Raw genomic sequence first — 17,814 nt, forward strand, 5'->3', positions numbered from 1 at the left:
CCGCGGGCCGGGGCGCAGCTGCCCTTTGGCGACCTCTCCCCCGCCTCCCCCTGCCCCGGGCCACGCCGACGGCCAAGCACCGGGGTCCCCAGCTTCTGTCTCCTCCTAGACCTCGTCCCTGTCCCTCGTAGCGCCCGCCACCCCGCACCCTCTCGCCTTCGCCGCCCCCTCCAACCGCGTCCCCCCCAGCTCCTGTCCCCTCCAACACCCGCCCCCGCCTCTCCAAGCCCCGTACCTCCAGCCCCCGCCCTCTTGCCTGCGGCTGGCCTCCAAGGCACCACCACCCCCTCCAGCCCCCTCCAGCCCCCTCCAGCCCCCTCCAGCCCCCTCCAGCCCCCTCCAGCCCCGCCCCTCCCAGCCCCCTCCAGCCCCGCCCCCTCCAGCCCCTCCAGCCCCGCCCCCTCCAGTCCCCTCCAGGCCCGCCCCCAGCCCCCGCCCCTCCAGCCCCCTTCGGCCCCGCCCCCTCCAGTCCCCTCCAGCCCCGCCCCCTCCAGCCCCCTCCAGCCCCGCCCCCTCCAGCCCCTCCAGCCCCCTCCAGCCCCGCCCCTCCAGCCCCCTCCAGCCCCGCCCCTCCAGCCCCGCCCCCTCCAGCCCCGCCCCTCCAGCCCCCTCCGGCCCCGCCCCTCCAGCCCCCTCCAGCCCCGCCCCCTCCAGCCCCCTCCAGCCCCTCCAGCCCCCTCCAGCCCCGCCCCTCCAGCCCCCTCCAGCCCCGCCCCCTCCAGCCCCCTCCAGCCCCGCCCCCTCCAGCCCCTTCAGCCCCCTCCAGCCCCGCCCCTCCAGCCCCCTCCAGCCCCGCCCCCTCCGGCCCCGCCCCTCCAGCCCCCTCCGGCCCCGCCCCTCCAGCCCCCTCCAGCCCCGCCCCTCCAGCCCTCTCCGGCCCCGCCCCTCCAGCCCCCTCCGGCCCCGCCCCTCCAGCCCCGCCCCCCCAGCCCCCTCCAGCCCCGCCCCTCCAGCCCCCTCCGGCCCCCGCCCCTCCAGCCCCGCCCCCCCAGCCCCCTCCAGCCCCGCCCCTCCAGCCCCTCCAGCCCCGCCCCTCCAGCCCCCTCCGGCCCCCGCCCCTCCAGCCCCTCCAGCCCCCTCCGGCCCCGCCCCTCCAGCCCCCTCCAGCCCCGCCCCTCCAGCCCCCTCCGGCCCCCGCCCCTCCAGCCCCGCCCCTCCAGCCCCTCCAGCCCCGCCCCCTCCAGCCCCTCCAGCCCCCTCCGGCCCCCGCCCCTCCAGCCCCGCCCCTCCAGCCCCCTCCGGCCCCGCCCCTCCAGCCCCCTCCGGCCCCTCCTGCCCGGGCCCGTCTCCTTGGCGCGGGGCGCACGCGGGAAGCGGGCCGGCGAGGGACGGACGTGGGGACCGGGAGCCCCGTGAGTGCGCGGCGCCGGCGGCGGCGAGGCTGCGGGGTGGGGGCCAGCGCGGCTCCGGGAGGTGCCGGATTGTTGCGGTGCCGGAGTGCTGGAGGAGGGAGCGGGAGCAGCCCCGCCTCGGCCTCCCCCGCTCCCCGAGACTCCGACCCGGAGCTGGGTGGGCAGCGGCCCCGGGGGAGCTGTGCTGCCCTCCCGCCTGGAGCACGTGCCCTCCTGCCCCTCCTCCCTCCCCGAGGTCCTCGCCCCGCCGCCCCCAAGCCCCCAGGTCCCGAGAGTCAGCAGAGGGTGGGGCACCTGCCCTCAGGCCTCCACCGAGTGTTCCTTAGGGAGGCGGCCCAGCCCCGCGTTACCGTGGGTGGACACGACCAGGAAATGCTCCTGGGGTGACTGGGTGACGGGCAGTGAGGGGGGCACTGGACCGGATCAGCACTGGGTGTTATAGGTTGGCAAATCGAACTCCAGTAAAAAAAATATACAAAAAAAAAATGTTCGTGGTCAAATATTAAGTGAAAAGCTCAAGATTTAGGAGGGTCTTTTTTTTTTTTTTTTTTTTTTTTAAATTTTTTTTTTTTTTATTTATTTATGATAGTCACAGAGAGAGAGAGAGAGAGGCAGAGACACAGGCGGAGGGAGAAGCAGGCTCCATGCACCGGGAGCCTGATGTGGGATTCGATCCCGGGTCTCCAGGATCAGGCCCCGGGCTGAAGGCGGCGCTAAACCACCCGGGCTGCCCTAGGAGGGTCTTAGTAGAGTATTCATAGAATATTCTGGGTGTAGTTTATGCATCTGTAAAGACCCAGAAGAGTTTGAGGAAATACCAGAGACCCGTGGCCGAACCAACAGAAATCCACTTCTTACACTTCTGGGGACTCCAGTAATCCAAGAGCAAGGTGCCAGTAAGTAGCTGGGCTTGGAGCCTTTTCTCTTGGCTTGTAGCAGCCAAGAGAAAGGGAGGTAGCAGCCATCTCAAGGGAGGCAAAATAAGCTCTCTGGTGTCTCTTTTTCTTTCTTTCTTTCTTTCTTTCTTTCTTTCTTTCTTTCTTTCTTTCTTTCTTTCTTTCTTTCTTTCTTTTTTTTAAGATTTCATTTATTTGTTTGTTTAAAGAAAGAGCATGCGAGTAGGAGAAGAGGCAGAGGAAGAGAATCTCAAGCTGACTCTAGGCTGAGAGTGGAGCCTGACCTGGGGCTCAATCTCATGACCCTGAGATCATGACTGAGGTCATGACCTCAGAAAATCAGGAGTCGGTCTCCCAACCAACTGAGCCGCTGGGCACCCCACTCTGTGTCTCTTCTTATAATGGCACTAATCCCATGATGGGAGACCCGCCTTTATGTCCTCATCTAACCCTGATCACCTCCCAAAGACCCTATCAACAAATACCATCACACTGGGGGCTGGGCTTCAACGTAAGAATTTGAGGGGGAAATGAAAACATTCAGTCTGTAGCAGTACTTTCTAGATGGTATGTTAGAGTGGCTAAGAATTTGGGCTGTAGAGGCAGGCTGCCTGAATTTGAATCCCAGCTGCACTGGTTACCCTTAGGCAAACCACTTCCCTCACTAGGCCTCAGGTTCCCCCCTGAGCATTCACTATGTGCCAGGCTCTGAGTATCCATCACATACTAATTAATTATTCCTCATAACAATTCTTTATCATCGTCATCATCCATCATCATCCATCATCATCCCCATGCTACTGAGGAATAAAACTTGACACTTAATTTGCGTTAAATCCTCACAAATACCAAAGAGGTTATATTCCGGCCATTTTCACAGATGAAGAAAATGGGGTTCAGAGAAATGAAGTTAATTACCCACGGTCAGTCGGCTAACAATTGACAGACACAGGATTCAAACTGGTTCCTCTTGAAACAAGGCCTCTTAATTCCCATAAACCTTTGTCTCTAAGAACCCAGTTCAGAGACCCAACCATCACCTTCAGTTACCGTAACCATACCAACGTGAGTTAGCTCCTGGGTGAGTCACAGATACACCAGGTGGAGTTGTCACACAAAGTAAACCTTATTTGCAGGAAATAAGGAGACCACAGGAGATAGCTTTCAAAGCTACACTGCCTGAGAGAGAGACAGCAAATGGGTTCCTTTTGTTTAGGGTTAAGATGAATACTTAGGTAGGGAGGCCTTGTCATCCGATGTAGATGATGTAGATGCAGGCGTAAGGTCCCGCAAGTGCCTCAAGGAAACGTGCCTATGTTTACACTGTATGTTTTGTAAATGAGGCTTGTGCTCTTTCTTGGGAGGAGATTTTAGTATTATAATGAGGTAAAGGCCATTGCCAGTCATTCCAGAGGTCACTCCCAAGTCCCTCTGAGCAGAAGTGAGTCAGGTGTTTAGCTCAAACAGTCTGGGTGGTGTGGGCCAGTGGGAGGTGTTGTCAGGGCAGTTGCCATCACCTGAGGGGTGGTTTTGGTTTCATTTGCCTGAGTTAAGAGGTAAGCTGGAAAGAAGAGCTTAAGGAAAAATGTTAAGACAAAGGTTAGTGAGTACAAGCAGGTGGGCAGTGAAGGTCAGGTCTTGGGGTCTAGCTGGTGACATTATCACATGGAGGGTCCTTTCAAGGCTGGGTGATTGAAAGGACAAGTCAATACAGGTTGCGTGACTGCCTGTGGCCAGCAAAATAATAATAACCTCAATAGTACTAATAAAGTTTATTGAGCCTTTCACTCTGTGCCAGGCATTGTGCTAAGTGCATTATAAACTTACCTTACTTAGTCCTTGTGACAACCATAATCCATTTTACCGATGGAGAAATAGAAAAGGATTCACAGAATACCTAAGGCCACCCCAGTGAGTCAAGTGGTGGAGACAAGACAAAAATCCAGGTCTGTTCCCCTTCAAAGCTCACATTCTTACCCACTGTGGATATGGTGCCTGGCAAGAATTATGTCTATAAAGAGAACTGCGCCAGTTTAAAATCAATATGTCATTGGTGACATTTAGTGCCCACCATTAATGTTAGTTGTATTCCTTTATAACTGAGTTCCATGGGTACTGCCCCATTTTAAGAATCTAAAAGAACATTGATCCATGAATATAAAGACTGGAAATTGAACAATTCTTCTTACCTGTCTCTGTCTTGATTTCCTACTCCCATTTTAAGATACTTGAGGCACTTTGATTTTCAGAGAAGGGACGACTAGGTGGCTCAGTGGTTGAGCATCTGCCTGTGGCTCAGGACACGATGCTGGGGTCTTGGGACCGATTCCCACATTGGGCTCCCCATGAGGAGCCTGCTTCTCCGTGTCACTCATGAATAAATAAATAAGATCTTTAAAAAAAATATTTTCAGAGAAGAGTGTGCAACAGTATTTGCCAATTTTTAGTGGGGGAGATGTGATCTGCTCCTTAAAAAGACATCTGTGTATTGGGTTTTGGGGAAAGGTGTTATTTTCAGAGTCCAGGTGGAATCTAACTGAAACAATGCCAAGAGAAAAGGAGGGAAAACAAAAAACTAAAGGAACACCCCTGCCCATCATTCCAATTCTTCAAAAGTTCCTGAAAGCATATGAGAAGCACTGTGCGCAGACTCAGACCTCTGTCTGTCCAGCCATCAAACAGGACTTGAAAACCAGCATCAACAATGAACAGATTCTCAGGAAAGTGAGTGTGTGGCCTCTTTTCCTTATTCTTTTCTGAAATGAACTGACTAGGGTTTACCCCCCCAGGAACACGGGTCCTCAGTCTTCTGAAGCCCTAACTGGTGGTCTTGCTCTCTCTGCATTCCTCAGCACTTCTACATTCCTTTTTTTTTTCTTTTTTTTTTTAGAATTTTAAAAGATTTATTCATTCATGAGAGACACACACACACAGAGAGAGGCAGACACAGGCAGAGGGAGAAGCAGGCTCCACCCAGGGAGCCCGATATGGGACTTGATCCGGGGACTCCAAGATCACGCCCTGAAACAAAGGCAGACGCTCAACTGCTGAGCCATCCAGACATCCCAGCACTTCTACATTACTGCTCCTGCCTCCCAGTCTCCCCATTCCAGTCCTTCCAGCAGGCCTGCCTTTCCTCACACCACTTCACATCTGGAATAGCCAACCCACCCCTCTCGCTCTACATCTGGAAAGCCCAGCTCAAAAGCACATTTTTGGCATCATTGCAGGACATCCGTGCCCAGCACTCCAGCCACCCTACATGACCCCTCCAATTGAATGTCTGCTTCCCTTGACAGTTCATGTGTCCGTGGCATCAGGCCAGACCCGCACTCACCCACACTTCCCCTCTCGCTTGGAGTGAGATGAGCAGCAAACACATGATTCTGACCCCAAAAATACAGGCTTTCAGAAAAAAAGTTAGGTGTCATATCTTTCTGAGATTAAATCTAGGGATCGGTTGGTGGGGGGAAAAGAAGAGAGGTCAGCACTGAAACTCTATGGTTTACTCTTGGGAAGAGGTGCCTGCTGGTCCAGAAGGTGGAGCCTTGCACCCAAAGACAGACCGGCCTGCTCTCCAACTTTTCTCTTGCCAGCCCAGAAAGACAGTCTGTGTTTAATAATCAAGCACCTACTGATATCCTAAAATGCTGAGGGTTAAACAGGAGAATAAATAAGTAGTTAGAGATGGGTGCTTTTTGTTTGTTTGTTTTGTTTTTGTGTGTTTTTTTTTTTTTTTTGAGATGGGTGTTTTAAAAAAAAATCATTATTTTAAGGTGACGTTTACCCAACTCCATCCTACCCATGTTTTTAATGAATGTTGTTGGAAGATGGGAGGATGATTACTTTGTACCCCACGTAAAAAGAACCCCTGAAAGTCCTCCCTAACCATCTATTTTGCCCAAACTTCCGCCTCCCTTTCCTTTCGCCCCTTTGGTCTTTCCCTAGCTACTTCTCTTAGTCTCTCTTGTCCCCCCCTCTGCCCACCTAGGTCTTTCTGATTCCTTCTCATGCAGTTAGTAGCTTCTCTGCACTCCCCCATACATCTCTCTGCTCATCCCAATGCAAGAGCTTCTCAGCCATCTTTTTTGTGTAAAATCATTACATTATTTTTTTCTACTCCTTATAATTAGCCTCTACTACTTAATGATAAGAGCTCATCATAAACCCTGTTCAAATTTATAGTCCCTTCAGTAATGTTTTCTAAACACTTTAAATTACAGTTTCTATCAGAAATACAAAAAACATCATGACCCAAAGTATAAGTACTGGTGTGAATCATAAGACCATATGGGCTGTTTATGTTGGACGGATTGCTTTGGTTGGGTCTCCATTTTGGTTTTGAACATCTCTAAAATAAAAGTCTTGTGAGACAATCATTTTTTACTACACAGGATACACTCAGATAATTTCTCTCATTTTCTATTTCATTAAAGAAATAAAGAAAAAAACTGATTACAGCTTACTTAATTGATTTCCTAACCCAAAAATGAATAGTAATCTGAGGGAAAAACCTGTGCCGTGTGAGATTACCTTTGCATATGGCAAGAGCTTATAAGTTTCTGTTGAATTAACACCTCAATGCACATGTGATCCAAAGTTAATTACCTTTTTAAATGTTCTAATGATGTCTGATGACAATATTCTTTCTTTACACATTCAGATACATGGACATGTCTTTATGACTTCCACCTGTACTTTTTTTCTGACACTCCAGTTTATGCTCGTAAGACCTAGAGACTCCCCACCAAGCACCCTACCAATTTCCTTGGAACCTTTGCTCATCACAATTCAAGATGAGTGTTATATGCTGGGGAAAGAGATTTGTATCTGGAGCCTTCAACTGAGCAACCCAGAGATTGCCAGACTGGTGAGTCACACATTTTATTTTATTTTATATTTTAAAGATTTTGTTTATTTATTCATGAGACACACAGAGAGAGAAGCAGAGACATGGGCAGAGGGAGAAGCAGGCTCCCTGAGGGAAGCCCGATGTGGGCCTTGATCCTGGAATCCCAGGATCACGACCTGAGCCAAAGGCAGACGCTCAACCATTGAGCCACCCAGGTGTTCCTGGAGTCATGCATTTTAAAAATATTCCTTCGATTAAAACTTAAAACTGAATATAAGCATAATATATCATGTATTCCAGCTATAGTTCATTTGGTTGTTGGCTGATATGCTCCAAGCTTTTCTTTAAAAAAAAAAAAAAATTTTTTTTTAATGAAACATTTCAAAGTTATGTAAAACTACAAAAATCAGTAAAGAAATTATGGTATATTCATATAGTAGAAAACTATATAGGGGTACTTGGTGGCTCAGTCGGTTAAGCACCTACTGTTGATTTCAGCTTAGGTAATGATCTTAGGGTCATGGGATCCAGCCCCATGTTGGGCTCCACACTCAGTGCAGAGTTTGCTTGTCTCTCTCCTTCCCCTGCTTGCACGTTCTCTCTCTCTCTCTCTCAAATAAATAAATAAATAAAATCTTAAACACTTTTTTAAAGATTTTATTTATTTATTAAGGAGAGACACAGGGCAGACTGGGTGGCTCAGAGATTTAGCGCCACCTTCAGCCCAGGGCATGATCCTGGGGACCAGGGATTGAGTCCCACATCAGGCTCCCTGTATGGAGCCTGCTTCACCCTCTGCCTGTGTCGCTGCCTCTCTCTCTCTCTCTCTCTCTCTCTCTCTCTGTGTGTGTGTGTGTGCCTCTCGGGAATAAATAAATAAAATCTTAAAAAAAAAAATGAGAGACACAGAGAGAGAGGCAGAGGGAGAAGTAAGCTCGCTGCAGAGAGCCTGATGTGGGACTTGATCCCAGGACCCTGAAATCACGACCTGAGCCGAAGACAGACGTTCAACCACTGAACCACTCAGGTGCCCCAATAGATAAAATCTTAAAAAAGAAAACTATTAAAAAAAAAAAAGAAAACTATATGGCAATAAAAATGCATCAACTATAGCTATACAAAAATAAAATATGATGACTCACATAATCATAATGTTATGCAAACAAAGAGAGACACAATGGAATACATACTGTATACTGCATTTTATAAAGTTAAAAAACAGGTAAAACTATAATGTTTGATTATCATGAAATTACTTTTAGGGAGAAGGGAGGAGGTAGAAATTGGGAGAAGGCATTAGTGCCCATTTTTCTAGTCTCTTGCCTGTTTAAAAATCCCTTGTTTTGGGGCACCTGGACAGCTCAGTGGTTGAGCATCTGCCTTTGGCTCAGGTTGTGGTCTTGGGATGGAGTCCTGCATCAGGCTCCAGAGAGGCTGCTTCTCCCTCTGCCTGTGTCTCTGCCTCTCTGTGTCTCTCATGAATAAATAAATAAACTACTTTAAAAAAAAAAAAAAAAGACTAGCTTGTGAGTTCACAGGGGATATATATATATATATATATATATATATATATATATTTTTTTTTTTTTTTCTGTGTACTCAGTCTCAGTTTGAGATAGTCAATTTTCCCTGGAGAAGGGAGAGTTAGGTTTATTTCTAGTTCATCCTTACTCTCAGGGCATAGTGCTATATAGCTCACTCTGTTTTGAGCCACACCTGTATGCAATATTTTATCTTGGACTCCTTGCCTCCAGTGGTTTTGGGCTTTACTGTCCCCTGGACTCCATGTCCCATGAAAACCAAAACTTGACTCCACTGCTTTCTGGTGCTCTCAAAGGGAAAGCTGGCTTCAGTGCCCTGTGTACTGCTCTAGGTTCCCACTTTCCCTCATGCTTTGATCTTTAGGTATTCCTCACTATCCGGTCAACACACATTTTTAAAGTGATATTTTTAAACCTCTTAGAAGAAACCATAAAGGAAAAGCTTAATGATGTTGGATTTAGCAGTGATATATATGACACTAAGCATAGGCAACAAAAGAAAAACTAGATGACTTGGATGACACCAAAATGTAAAACTGCATCAGAGGACATAATCAACTAAGTGAGAAGGCAACCCACAAAGTGGACAAAAGATGTTCAACATCACTAATATTTAGGGGAATGCAAATCAAAACTACAGTGAGATGCTACCTCATGTCAACTAGTATGGCTACTAACAAAAAAAAGCAAAAAATCATGTGTTGACAGGATGTGGAGAAATTGGAAAACTTGTGCACTCTTGGTGGGAATGTAAATTGGTTTAGCCACTGTGGAAAACAGGATGGAAGTTCCTTAAAAAATTAAAAGTAGAATTACCATATGATTCAGCAATTCCACTTCTGGATATTTACCCAAAAGAATTGAAAGCCAGATCTCAAAAAGATATTTGTACACTTATCTTCATGGTAGTATTATTCAACAATAGCCACAGTTGGAAGCAATCCAAATGTCCATTAACAGATGAGTGGAAAACAAAATACAATAGAATATTATTCACCCTGTAAGAGGAAGGAAATTCTGACACATGTTACATATATGAACCTTGAGGAACTTATGCTAAGTAAGATAAGTCAGTCACAAAAGGATAAATACTGTATCATTGTACTATAGGAAGTACCTAGAGTAGTAAGATTCATAGAGAAAGAAAATAAAATGACGATTGCTAGACGTTGTGGGGGAGGAGAGAGTGGGAGTTATTTTTTAATGGGTACAGAATTTGAGTTTTACAAGATGAAAAAACTTCTGGAGATGGATAGTGTTGTTGAGGGTTGTACAATGTTAATATATTAATATATTTAATGCCACTGAACTGTACACTTAAAAATGATTTATTTTTTTAAATTAATTAATTTATTTATTTTTGATAGTCACACACACACAGAGAGAGAGAGAGAGAGAGAGAGGCAGAGACAGAAGCAGGCTCCATGCACCAGGAGCCCGACGTGGGATTCAATCCTGGGTCTCCAGGATCGTGGCCTAGGCCAAAGGCAGGCGCCAAACCGCTGCGCCACCCAGGGATCCCTTAAAAATGATTTAGATGGTAAATTTTATGTGTATTTGACCATAATTAAAAATAAATTTTAAAAAGGTAACTTAAATACATAACCAGAATTTTCAGTTGTGTTCATTAAAAGTGTCCATTTAAGCAGGACATGGAATGCTGTCCATGTATGTGAACAGTGATCCCTCGCAGTTCCTTATAATGTGGCCCTCTTGGTAACCTGAAGACTGTTGAGGAATTCTGTGGTAGATGGCTGTGGTCTTGCCCACAGCAGTGCTAGTGCCCCTGGGAGTGACACTGCAAACCACTGGTTGAGATCTTTAGGACCTGGTCCACAGCCTGTCTTTCACAGACCAGCGTTACCATAGGCAGTGGTGTGCCACATTGCCTCCTCCGTCAGAAACACAGTTTGAGAAATCCAATCCAGCACTTAAACTAGATGTTTTCTCATGAAACAGACCTCAAATGCCAGCTCTGTAGTTAAGGCCGCATGGGCTCTTATATTCTCAGCCAAGGTATAATTTGGAACCCTATCTCTGACCAACATATCATTACCTCAGGAAACCGTAAATCCTCCAAACCCTACCAAATCCTCTTTTAGGTTTAAATTCTGAACTGAAGAGATCCTTAGGTTGTGGTGATTCTAATTGCTAAAAGGTGGCCATTGTGATTTGTAGCTTTAAATACCTCCTTCTGTCAGTTAGGTAGGGATTTAATTGTTACTGGGATTGTTTTGTTACCACAAGAAATGACCTTGCCATAGACCCCTCCATTCAGGAGACTGAGAGAACTTGACATGGTTCCAAATGTTCACATGCTACCCCCAGTCCCGTGGCTTCACCATGAGAAGCACCTTGTTGCTGAATTTGCATGGTTGAGTTCTTTTTTTTTTTTTTTTTAATATTTATTTTAGAGAGAGAGAGCAAGCAAGGGGAGGAGCAAAGAGAAGGAGAGAAGCAGATTCCCCCTCTAAGCATGGAGACATTGGGCTCCATGCAGGGCTCCACGTGGGGTCCAATCCCAGGACCCCAAAACCATGACCCTGAGACCATGACCTGAGCCAAAATCAAGAGTCCGACTCATAACTGACTGAGCCGCCCAGGCGTCCCTGCATGGTATAGTTCTGAGCAGACCTCTAAATCCTAATACCTGTAACAACGAATGTAAATTATTTAGGAAGTAATTTATCTATTATAATTTTTGCCTAGTTATAAAGAGGTTGGCATGGTGACACTTCTCTATTGAAAAGAACACAACCATAGGAGGATAAATGTGTAAGAATATCAACATCTGTGTTAGTCTGAGTGGGCTGCCATAACAAAGTACCACAGGGTGCATGACTTAAACAACAGAAATTTATTTCCTCACAGTTATGAAGGCTTAGAGGTCTGAGCTCACTGTCAGCAGGGTTGGTGTCTTCTGAGGCCTCTCTCCTTGGCTTGTTATCGGCCACCTTTCCCCTGTGTTTTCACATTGTCTTCCCTTTGTATGTGTCTGGGTCCAGATTTCCTTCCTCTAAGAAAGCCAGTCCTACTGAGTTAGGGCCTACCCCAAAGACCTCATTTTAATTTAAATACCTCTTTGAAGACCCTGTCTCCAAATACAGTCACACTCTGAGGTACGAGGGGTTAGGACTTCAACATATGAGTAGACTTCAACATATGAATTTTTTTTTAACATATGAATTTTTTAATGAGGTAAATGCCCTTTAATTCCATTATCTCAAGTGGATATTATTATTATTTTTATTCGGAGGCATCCAAAGAAAGGATTTGATTGACCTGTTATATGTCCTTTTAAAAGGCTGTCATTCCAGGGATGCCTGGGTGGCTCAGCAGTTGAGCATCTGCCTTCGGCTCAGATCGTGATCCCAGAGACCCGGGATCAAGTTCTGCATCAGGCTCCCTGCATGGAGCCTGCTTCTCCCTCTGCCTGTGTCTCTGCTTCTCTCCCTGTGTCTCTCATGAATAAATAAATAAAATCTTAAAAAAAAAAAATAGAAGGCTGTCATTCCAAGAGGGGAACATGTTTATTGTTTCCTGACTCCCAAATAAAATAATAACCTTTATTTAACTCAGTGTAGCCAAAATGTCTTAGTGGAGTATCTAGGACAAGTCTGAAGTATCTGGAAAGTGTGAGGATGATTTTCGTCTAACAGCTGGTGCCTAAACAGGAGGAGTTTTGATGGCATCTGGCCCTTCTTCTGCCCACTTGCCATCGACACAATTCAGCCCCTAATAATATCTACAAAGATATGCTACAATATATCTCATCTCATCATAAAGCTTGGTATTTCCCACTTAATTCTTCAGAGTCTTCCTTTGAAAGGACAATTATTTTACTTTCAAGCCACTTTCTTCTTGGGGGAATTAGAAAGTTGTCTTAAAGGCAGAACTCTGCAGGTAATGAACATAATGGACTTTTAGGTTACATTAAAACACGGAGTGTATTTGTCTTCCTTGTGTGAGCACTGTTTCCTACCCTATGTTCTTAGGCTTCGCTTCTGGAGTTGAAGGGCCGTGCCTGCCCATTTACCAGCCTGGAGCTCATTGATTGCAGGATGGATCTGTGGTCTCTCCGGAGACTCGGGAGGGCTCTGCTAGGCAGCTGTCTGCATTCTCTTGTCCTTGATTACTGCAGGTGAGCCCTTTTCTCTTTCTTTCCTTCTTCCTTCCTTTCTTTTTATTCATTTATTCTGTCAACAAATATTTATTGATGGCTTGTTTGTGCAAGACACTGTGCTCTTTGCTAATGAAGATGAATACACATAAGGCAATACCACTGAGCAAGGTATAGTAGAGGAGAGGTGACATGCTCTAGATTACGTATTATGCAAGGCAGAAAGTCTGAATGTCCACTTCTGTGACTCTCCCCCTGTAGCCAGATGATGTCTTGTACTCGGAAGGCCAGTGGGCTGTGAAGTGAAAGAGATGATTCATGCCTGAGAAGTGGTACCACAGTGACACAGGAGCTAGGATCCTATTAGGGCCCTGGTGGACAGTGGACAAGTGGACAGTGGACAAGTCTATCAGCAAAAGCTAGGAGAGTGATTATCCCTGGAGATTCTCCATGTTTCTGAGATGCTTGGAGGAGCCTCAGTCAGGGTCTCAGGGTCTCCTAACCCAGGACAGCAGAAGGCCAGTGTTCTCAGGACATCCCGCAGTGACTGAGGATTGGCCTAGGAGTCTCCCAGCTTCCCACACTGCACTGGGCAGAACCAGCCCCCCTGGTGAGACCCTTCTAGACTCCAGCTCCTGTGCTGGATCCAGAGACCTACGCTGGCAGGAAGACAGAAGGAAGAAAAAAGGATCCCCATCATTAGGAAACAGCTTATTTTATTTTTAAAATATTTTATTTATCTATTTAGTGGGGGGTGGCGGCAGAGGGAGAGAAAGAATCTCAAGCAGGCTCTGCGCTGAGCACGGAGCCCAACGCAGGGCTGGATCTCACAACCCTGAGATCAAGAGCTGAGCCAAAGTCAAGAGTTGGATGCTTAACTGACTGAGCCATCCAGGTGCCCCAGCTTATTTTCATTATCAGTTGAAATCCTACTATTGTCAAGGTACCTAGAGTCGTCGGGGTTGGGTGGCTGGGGATCACCACTGACACCTCAGGTTACCCACCTCTGGGGACTTCCCTCCATTTCCTCTGTGAGGCTGTGAAATCCATCAGGCAGGATGCCCTTTCTCGACTGCAGCTGCATCCCCACACCCACCACAGTAGCTGCCTTCAGTAATTACTTGTTGGACGAATTAGTCAATTTAAGAAGTTATTTCTGTTAATTCGACATACTTTATTTGAAAGTTCAGACCTTGACATTCCAAATTCCCTGAAGACGTCCCTTGACCTCACCGATACTCGGTATCCTGACCTAAAACCTATACCCAGAGGGCTGTGCTGAGCTGGCACGATGCCTGTGACTTCTCTTTGCGAACTCTAAGGACTAGGTGATATGAGATGAAGAACAGCACAGGGCCAGGAAGGAGGGCCAAGAGATTGAACTTTCCCAGAACCTGCTCTGGACGTAAGGCTCCCTCCTTACACAGCCTCCTACTGCTGGGGCCCTCCCAGACCCCTTCATCCCTGCCAGCTGGGCAATCTCTCCTGTCTTCAGGATCCAGAGCTCGCTCTCTATCTGCTTCCTTGAGTGGGCACTTCAAACCATGCTCTGCTCCCTTTGCCCAGGAGACAGATTCTGGGCCCCCCTTCCTCCACACCCAAGCTAGCCCCTCAGTTTCCCAACCCACCCCCATAGCCAGCCCTGGCCGTGGATACCCAAAGTAAGGATTGTTAAAACCTGATCTGTCCTAGGGAGTACCTTAAAATGAACAACCCAACAGGTGACATAGGTTTTAAAATTCACTAATTGGTTCCCATCATTTCCTTCTAGGTTTGGAAACGAAGAAATTGAGAGTATTTTCTCAGGCCTGGAGCACAACCAAAGGCTTCAAGTCCTCAGTCTGCGCTACTGTGGTCTGGGGCCACAGAGCGGGCCACGGCTCGGTGCCATCATAAGCCAGAGCTCCATTTGGTGAGATGCATCCCCTGCTCCCTTCCTGCCTCTGGCTCTGTTCTGTTTTGAGTTTTATAACAAGCTTATTTACAGAATCCACTCACCCATGAATTCCCCTGACTTTTCACTGTGCTTTTAGTCATCTTTTTCTACCCTCTGGTTATTTTTGTTTTCCTTTTCTTAATTACAAGAGAAAGATCCTCTAGTTACTTTTGGGAATCAAGGATATCATGCTAAATGCATGTTTTTGGCCCAGTGACCTGGTCACTAGGTCTATTTTTTTTCTATTACAATGTGGCCTGTTATCTATTATGATTAATTTATTATTTTATAACTAGGTCTATTATTTTATGAGGTGAAGACCTCAAACCCAAATTTGCAGAAGTGAAAATAACATCAAATGAACTGTGTATGTCACCCTTCCCCAGTGAGCTGCACCTTGACGGCAATTACTTACAGTGCTCTGGAGCTGTGGCTCTCCTCAGACACATAGCAGAGTATGCAGAGATGCAGGGGAGAGACCAGCCGGCCACATCCCCACCAGTCCCCAAGAGCCCCCCTCAGCAGCTGCAGGGTAAGTGCTGGGGAACTGGCCCTATGTTCTTTGGGACTACCTAAAAGAAGGAGACTGTTGCGATTAAAAATGAGCTTCCCCATGGTCAGGGGAAATTCTTCTTCCTGAGTATGAATGAGAGCAGAATAATGGACCCCCAACAATGTGTGCCCTAATCCTCAGAAGCAGTGATTATGTTACTCCCAGTGACTGTGAGTCAGATCCCACACGAGGGCTCTCACTGGTCCTCCTTGGGTCACATACATACCTCTTGGACCAGTCCCTGCAGCCCAGATATGCTAAACTGTTATTGGCCAGGACTGATCCCACACCCCCCTGGGAGAGGGGTGGAGGGTTCTGATGGCAGCCAAACCAGGATCACATGATTTGCTGGGCAGAGGAGTTGCAGTCCCCTCAAAGAAGTAAACAGATGAGGAGGATAGAAACAAGACAGAAAAGAACAAGAGCTGCTTACTCCCTTTTTGTTTTGTTTTTAAAGATTTTATTTATTTATTCATGAGAGATAGAGACATAGGCAGAGGGAGAACCCTCCTGGTGGGGAGCCTGATGTGGACTCGATCCCAGGACCCCGGGATCATGACCTGAGCCAAAGGCAGGCACTGAACCACTGAGCCATCTAGTCGTCCCTGCTTACTCCCTTTTAAAAGGTTTATCATTTGTTTTAATAGATCCCCTAATACACACCTTGATAACACATTTTAAAGTTGACTACTTTTAATCATCGTTATCAGAAATGATAGCAAGTGGCTAGTAGCACAGACTTAGAATCAGACCTGGGTTCAGATTCTACCCCAGCTGTATATTTGTTTGGGCAGATTATCAAATTGATCTAACTTTAGCTTCCTCAGCTACAAAATAAACATAACCACCTAATAGTGTTCATTGAGGAGTAAGTGGTGTAATATAAATCAGTTAGCATAATGCCTGGCACATCTTAAGTTATTGAGGGACATTAATTATTGTCATTACCATTGCCATTATTATAACAACAGCCTTTTCCCAGGAGAGTAAACTTCAGGCATGTTGGTGAACACAGTCACTCTACTTAGTGGAAAAAATGAAGATAAGGAGCTCAAGGCTGATGTGCAGCATAGGGACCCCAGTTAAATATATTGCATATTTGAAAGTTGCTGAGGGGCACCTGGCTGGCTCAGTTGGTAGAGCATGCCACGCTTGACCTCAGGGATTGTAAATTCGAGCTCCATGTGGGGTAGAGAGATTACTTAAAAAATAAAATCTGAAAAAGAACAAGTTGCCGAGAGAGTAGATCTTAAAAGTTCTCATTACAAGAAACAGAATTTGTGACTATGTGTTGTGATGGATGTTAACTAATTTACTGTGGTGGACATATCAGGTCATTATGTTGCACACCTGAAACTAATATAATGTTATATGTTAATTTTATCTGAAGACACAAAGTATTCACTGACTTGTACTATTAAAAAAAAAAAAGCTGGAGTCAAGGCTACTTTGTGGAAGTGAGTGCAAAGAACTTGTAACTATGAGAGATTTGTAAATACAATAGTTATCCTCCATTTAGGAACTTTCATGGAATCAGAATTTTATAGGTTATTTGTTGAATTTGATATCTCAACCAACCCAATAAGTATACCAAAAAGCTGGAAAACAATGTTTGCTATCCAAACCTGACTTTCCCTCTCCTGTTTTTACCGCCAATACTGTAAAAAGCCACGGCCCTATTTATGAAGCCCTATATTGTAATTTCAGGATCTAAATAATCAAGTGAATCTGTGATTTTTAAGAAAAATAATTGGAGGGGCACCTGGTAGCTCAGTCGGTTAAGCATATGACTTCGGCTAAGGTCATGATCTCTGGGTCATGGGATGGAGCCCCAAGTCTGGCTCTTCACTCAGCGGAGAGTCTGCTTCTCCCTTTGCCCCTCCTCCAACTTGTGTGTGCGCCCGCATGTGAGTGTGCACGCTCTGTCACTCTCTCAAATTAATAAATAAATCATAAAAGAAGAAAGAATTGGAAATATAAAAGCAGTGTCTCAAGGGATTGGTATATGGCAGGCAAGAAGAGGTGTGAGGTGTGGGATTGGAAAGGCAAAGAAGTGATAAGGAGGACGCAGGAAGGAAACACGGAGGTCTCCTATTCTGGTTGTTCAAGTGCTTTCTGCCCAAAAGAGCATTAGATTTTAAGGGTTCTGGATTTGTTTTCCCAGAGAGCCAAACAAGCCAGGATCAGAGCTGACCTCAGAGAGCGCCTGCCCTGGCGTTCTTCACAGCAACCCCCGGCCAGGGTGGAAGCTGCTGCAGCTGGGCTGGGCCCTGTGGTCAACAGCGCACAAAACCTCTTTGAAGGTCCTCTTGTTATTCATTCACTTGAACCTTGATTTTTAGGCGGGTCAGCTGGTACATTTTAGCAATTCTGCATTCTTTTGGGTAACTGTATTAGTCTGCGCTGGCTGCCATAACAAAATAACATAGGCTGGGTGGCTAAAACAAATTTATTTTTATGCAATTCAGGAAGCTAGAAGTCCCACATCAAGGTGCTCGCTGATTCTGTTCCTGGTGAGAGCTCTCTTCCGGGCCTGCAGAGGGCACCCTCTTGCTGTGCCTTCA

At 46.6% G+C, this 17,814-nt stretch overlaps 1 protein-coding gene across 5 annotated transcripts in view; it reads left to right on the forward strand.

Annotated features, from left to right (window-relative positions):
* Positions 1–1,987: 1,987 nt before the first annotated feature.
* Positions 1,988–17,814, forward strand: part of LOC121478607 — a 49,385-nt gene continuing 33,558 nt past the window's right edge. For 3 of the 5 annotated variants that reach the window (XR_005984551.1, XR_005984552.1, XM_041733709.1), the window contains exons 1-5: positions 4,469–4,972; positions 6,912–7,118; positions 12,637–12,782; positions 14,533–14,673; positions 15,084–15,229. Coding sequence is in view for 3 of the 5 variants with exons in the window: in XM_041733709.1 (XP_041589643.1) it covers positions 4,793–4,972; positions 6,912–7,118; positions 12,637–12,782; positions 14,533–14,673; positions 15,084–15,229 (820 nt within the window). In the remaining 2 variants the exon portion in view is untranslated. Of the gene's footprint in view, positions 2,249–4,468; positions 4,973–6,911; positions 7,119–12,636; positions 12,783–14,532; positions 14,674–15,083; positions 15,230–17,814 lie in introns of those variants that run through there. The other 2 variants (XM_041733711.1, XM_041733712.1) reach the window with 2 other exon arrangements.

The sequence above is a fragment of the Vulpes lagopus genome, chromosome 19, assembly GCF_018345385.1.
Source record: "Vulpes lagopus strain Blue_001 chromosome 19, ASM1834538v1, whole genome shotgun sequence".
NCBI classification, from domain to species: domain Eukaryota; kingdom Metazoa; phylum Chordata; class Mammalia; order Carnivora; family Canidae; genus Vulpes; species Vulpes lagopus.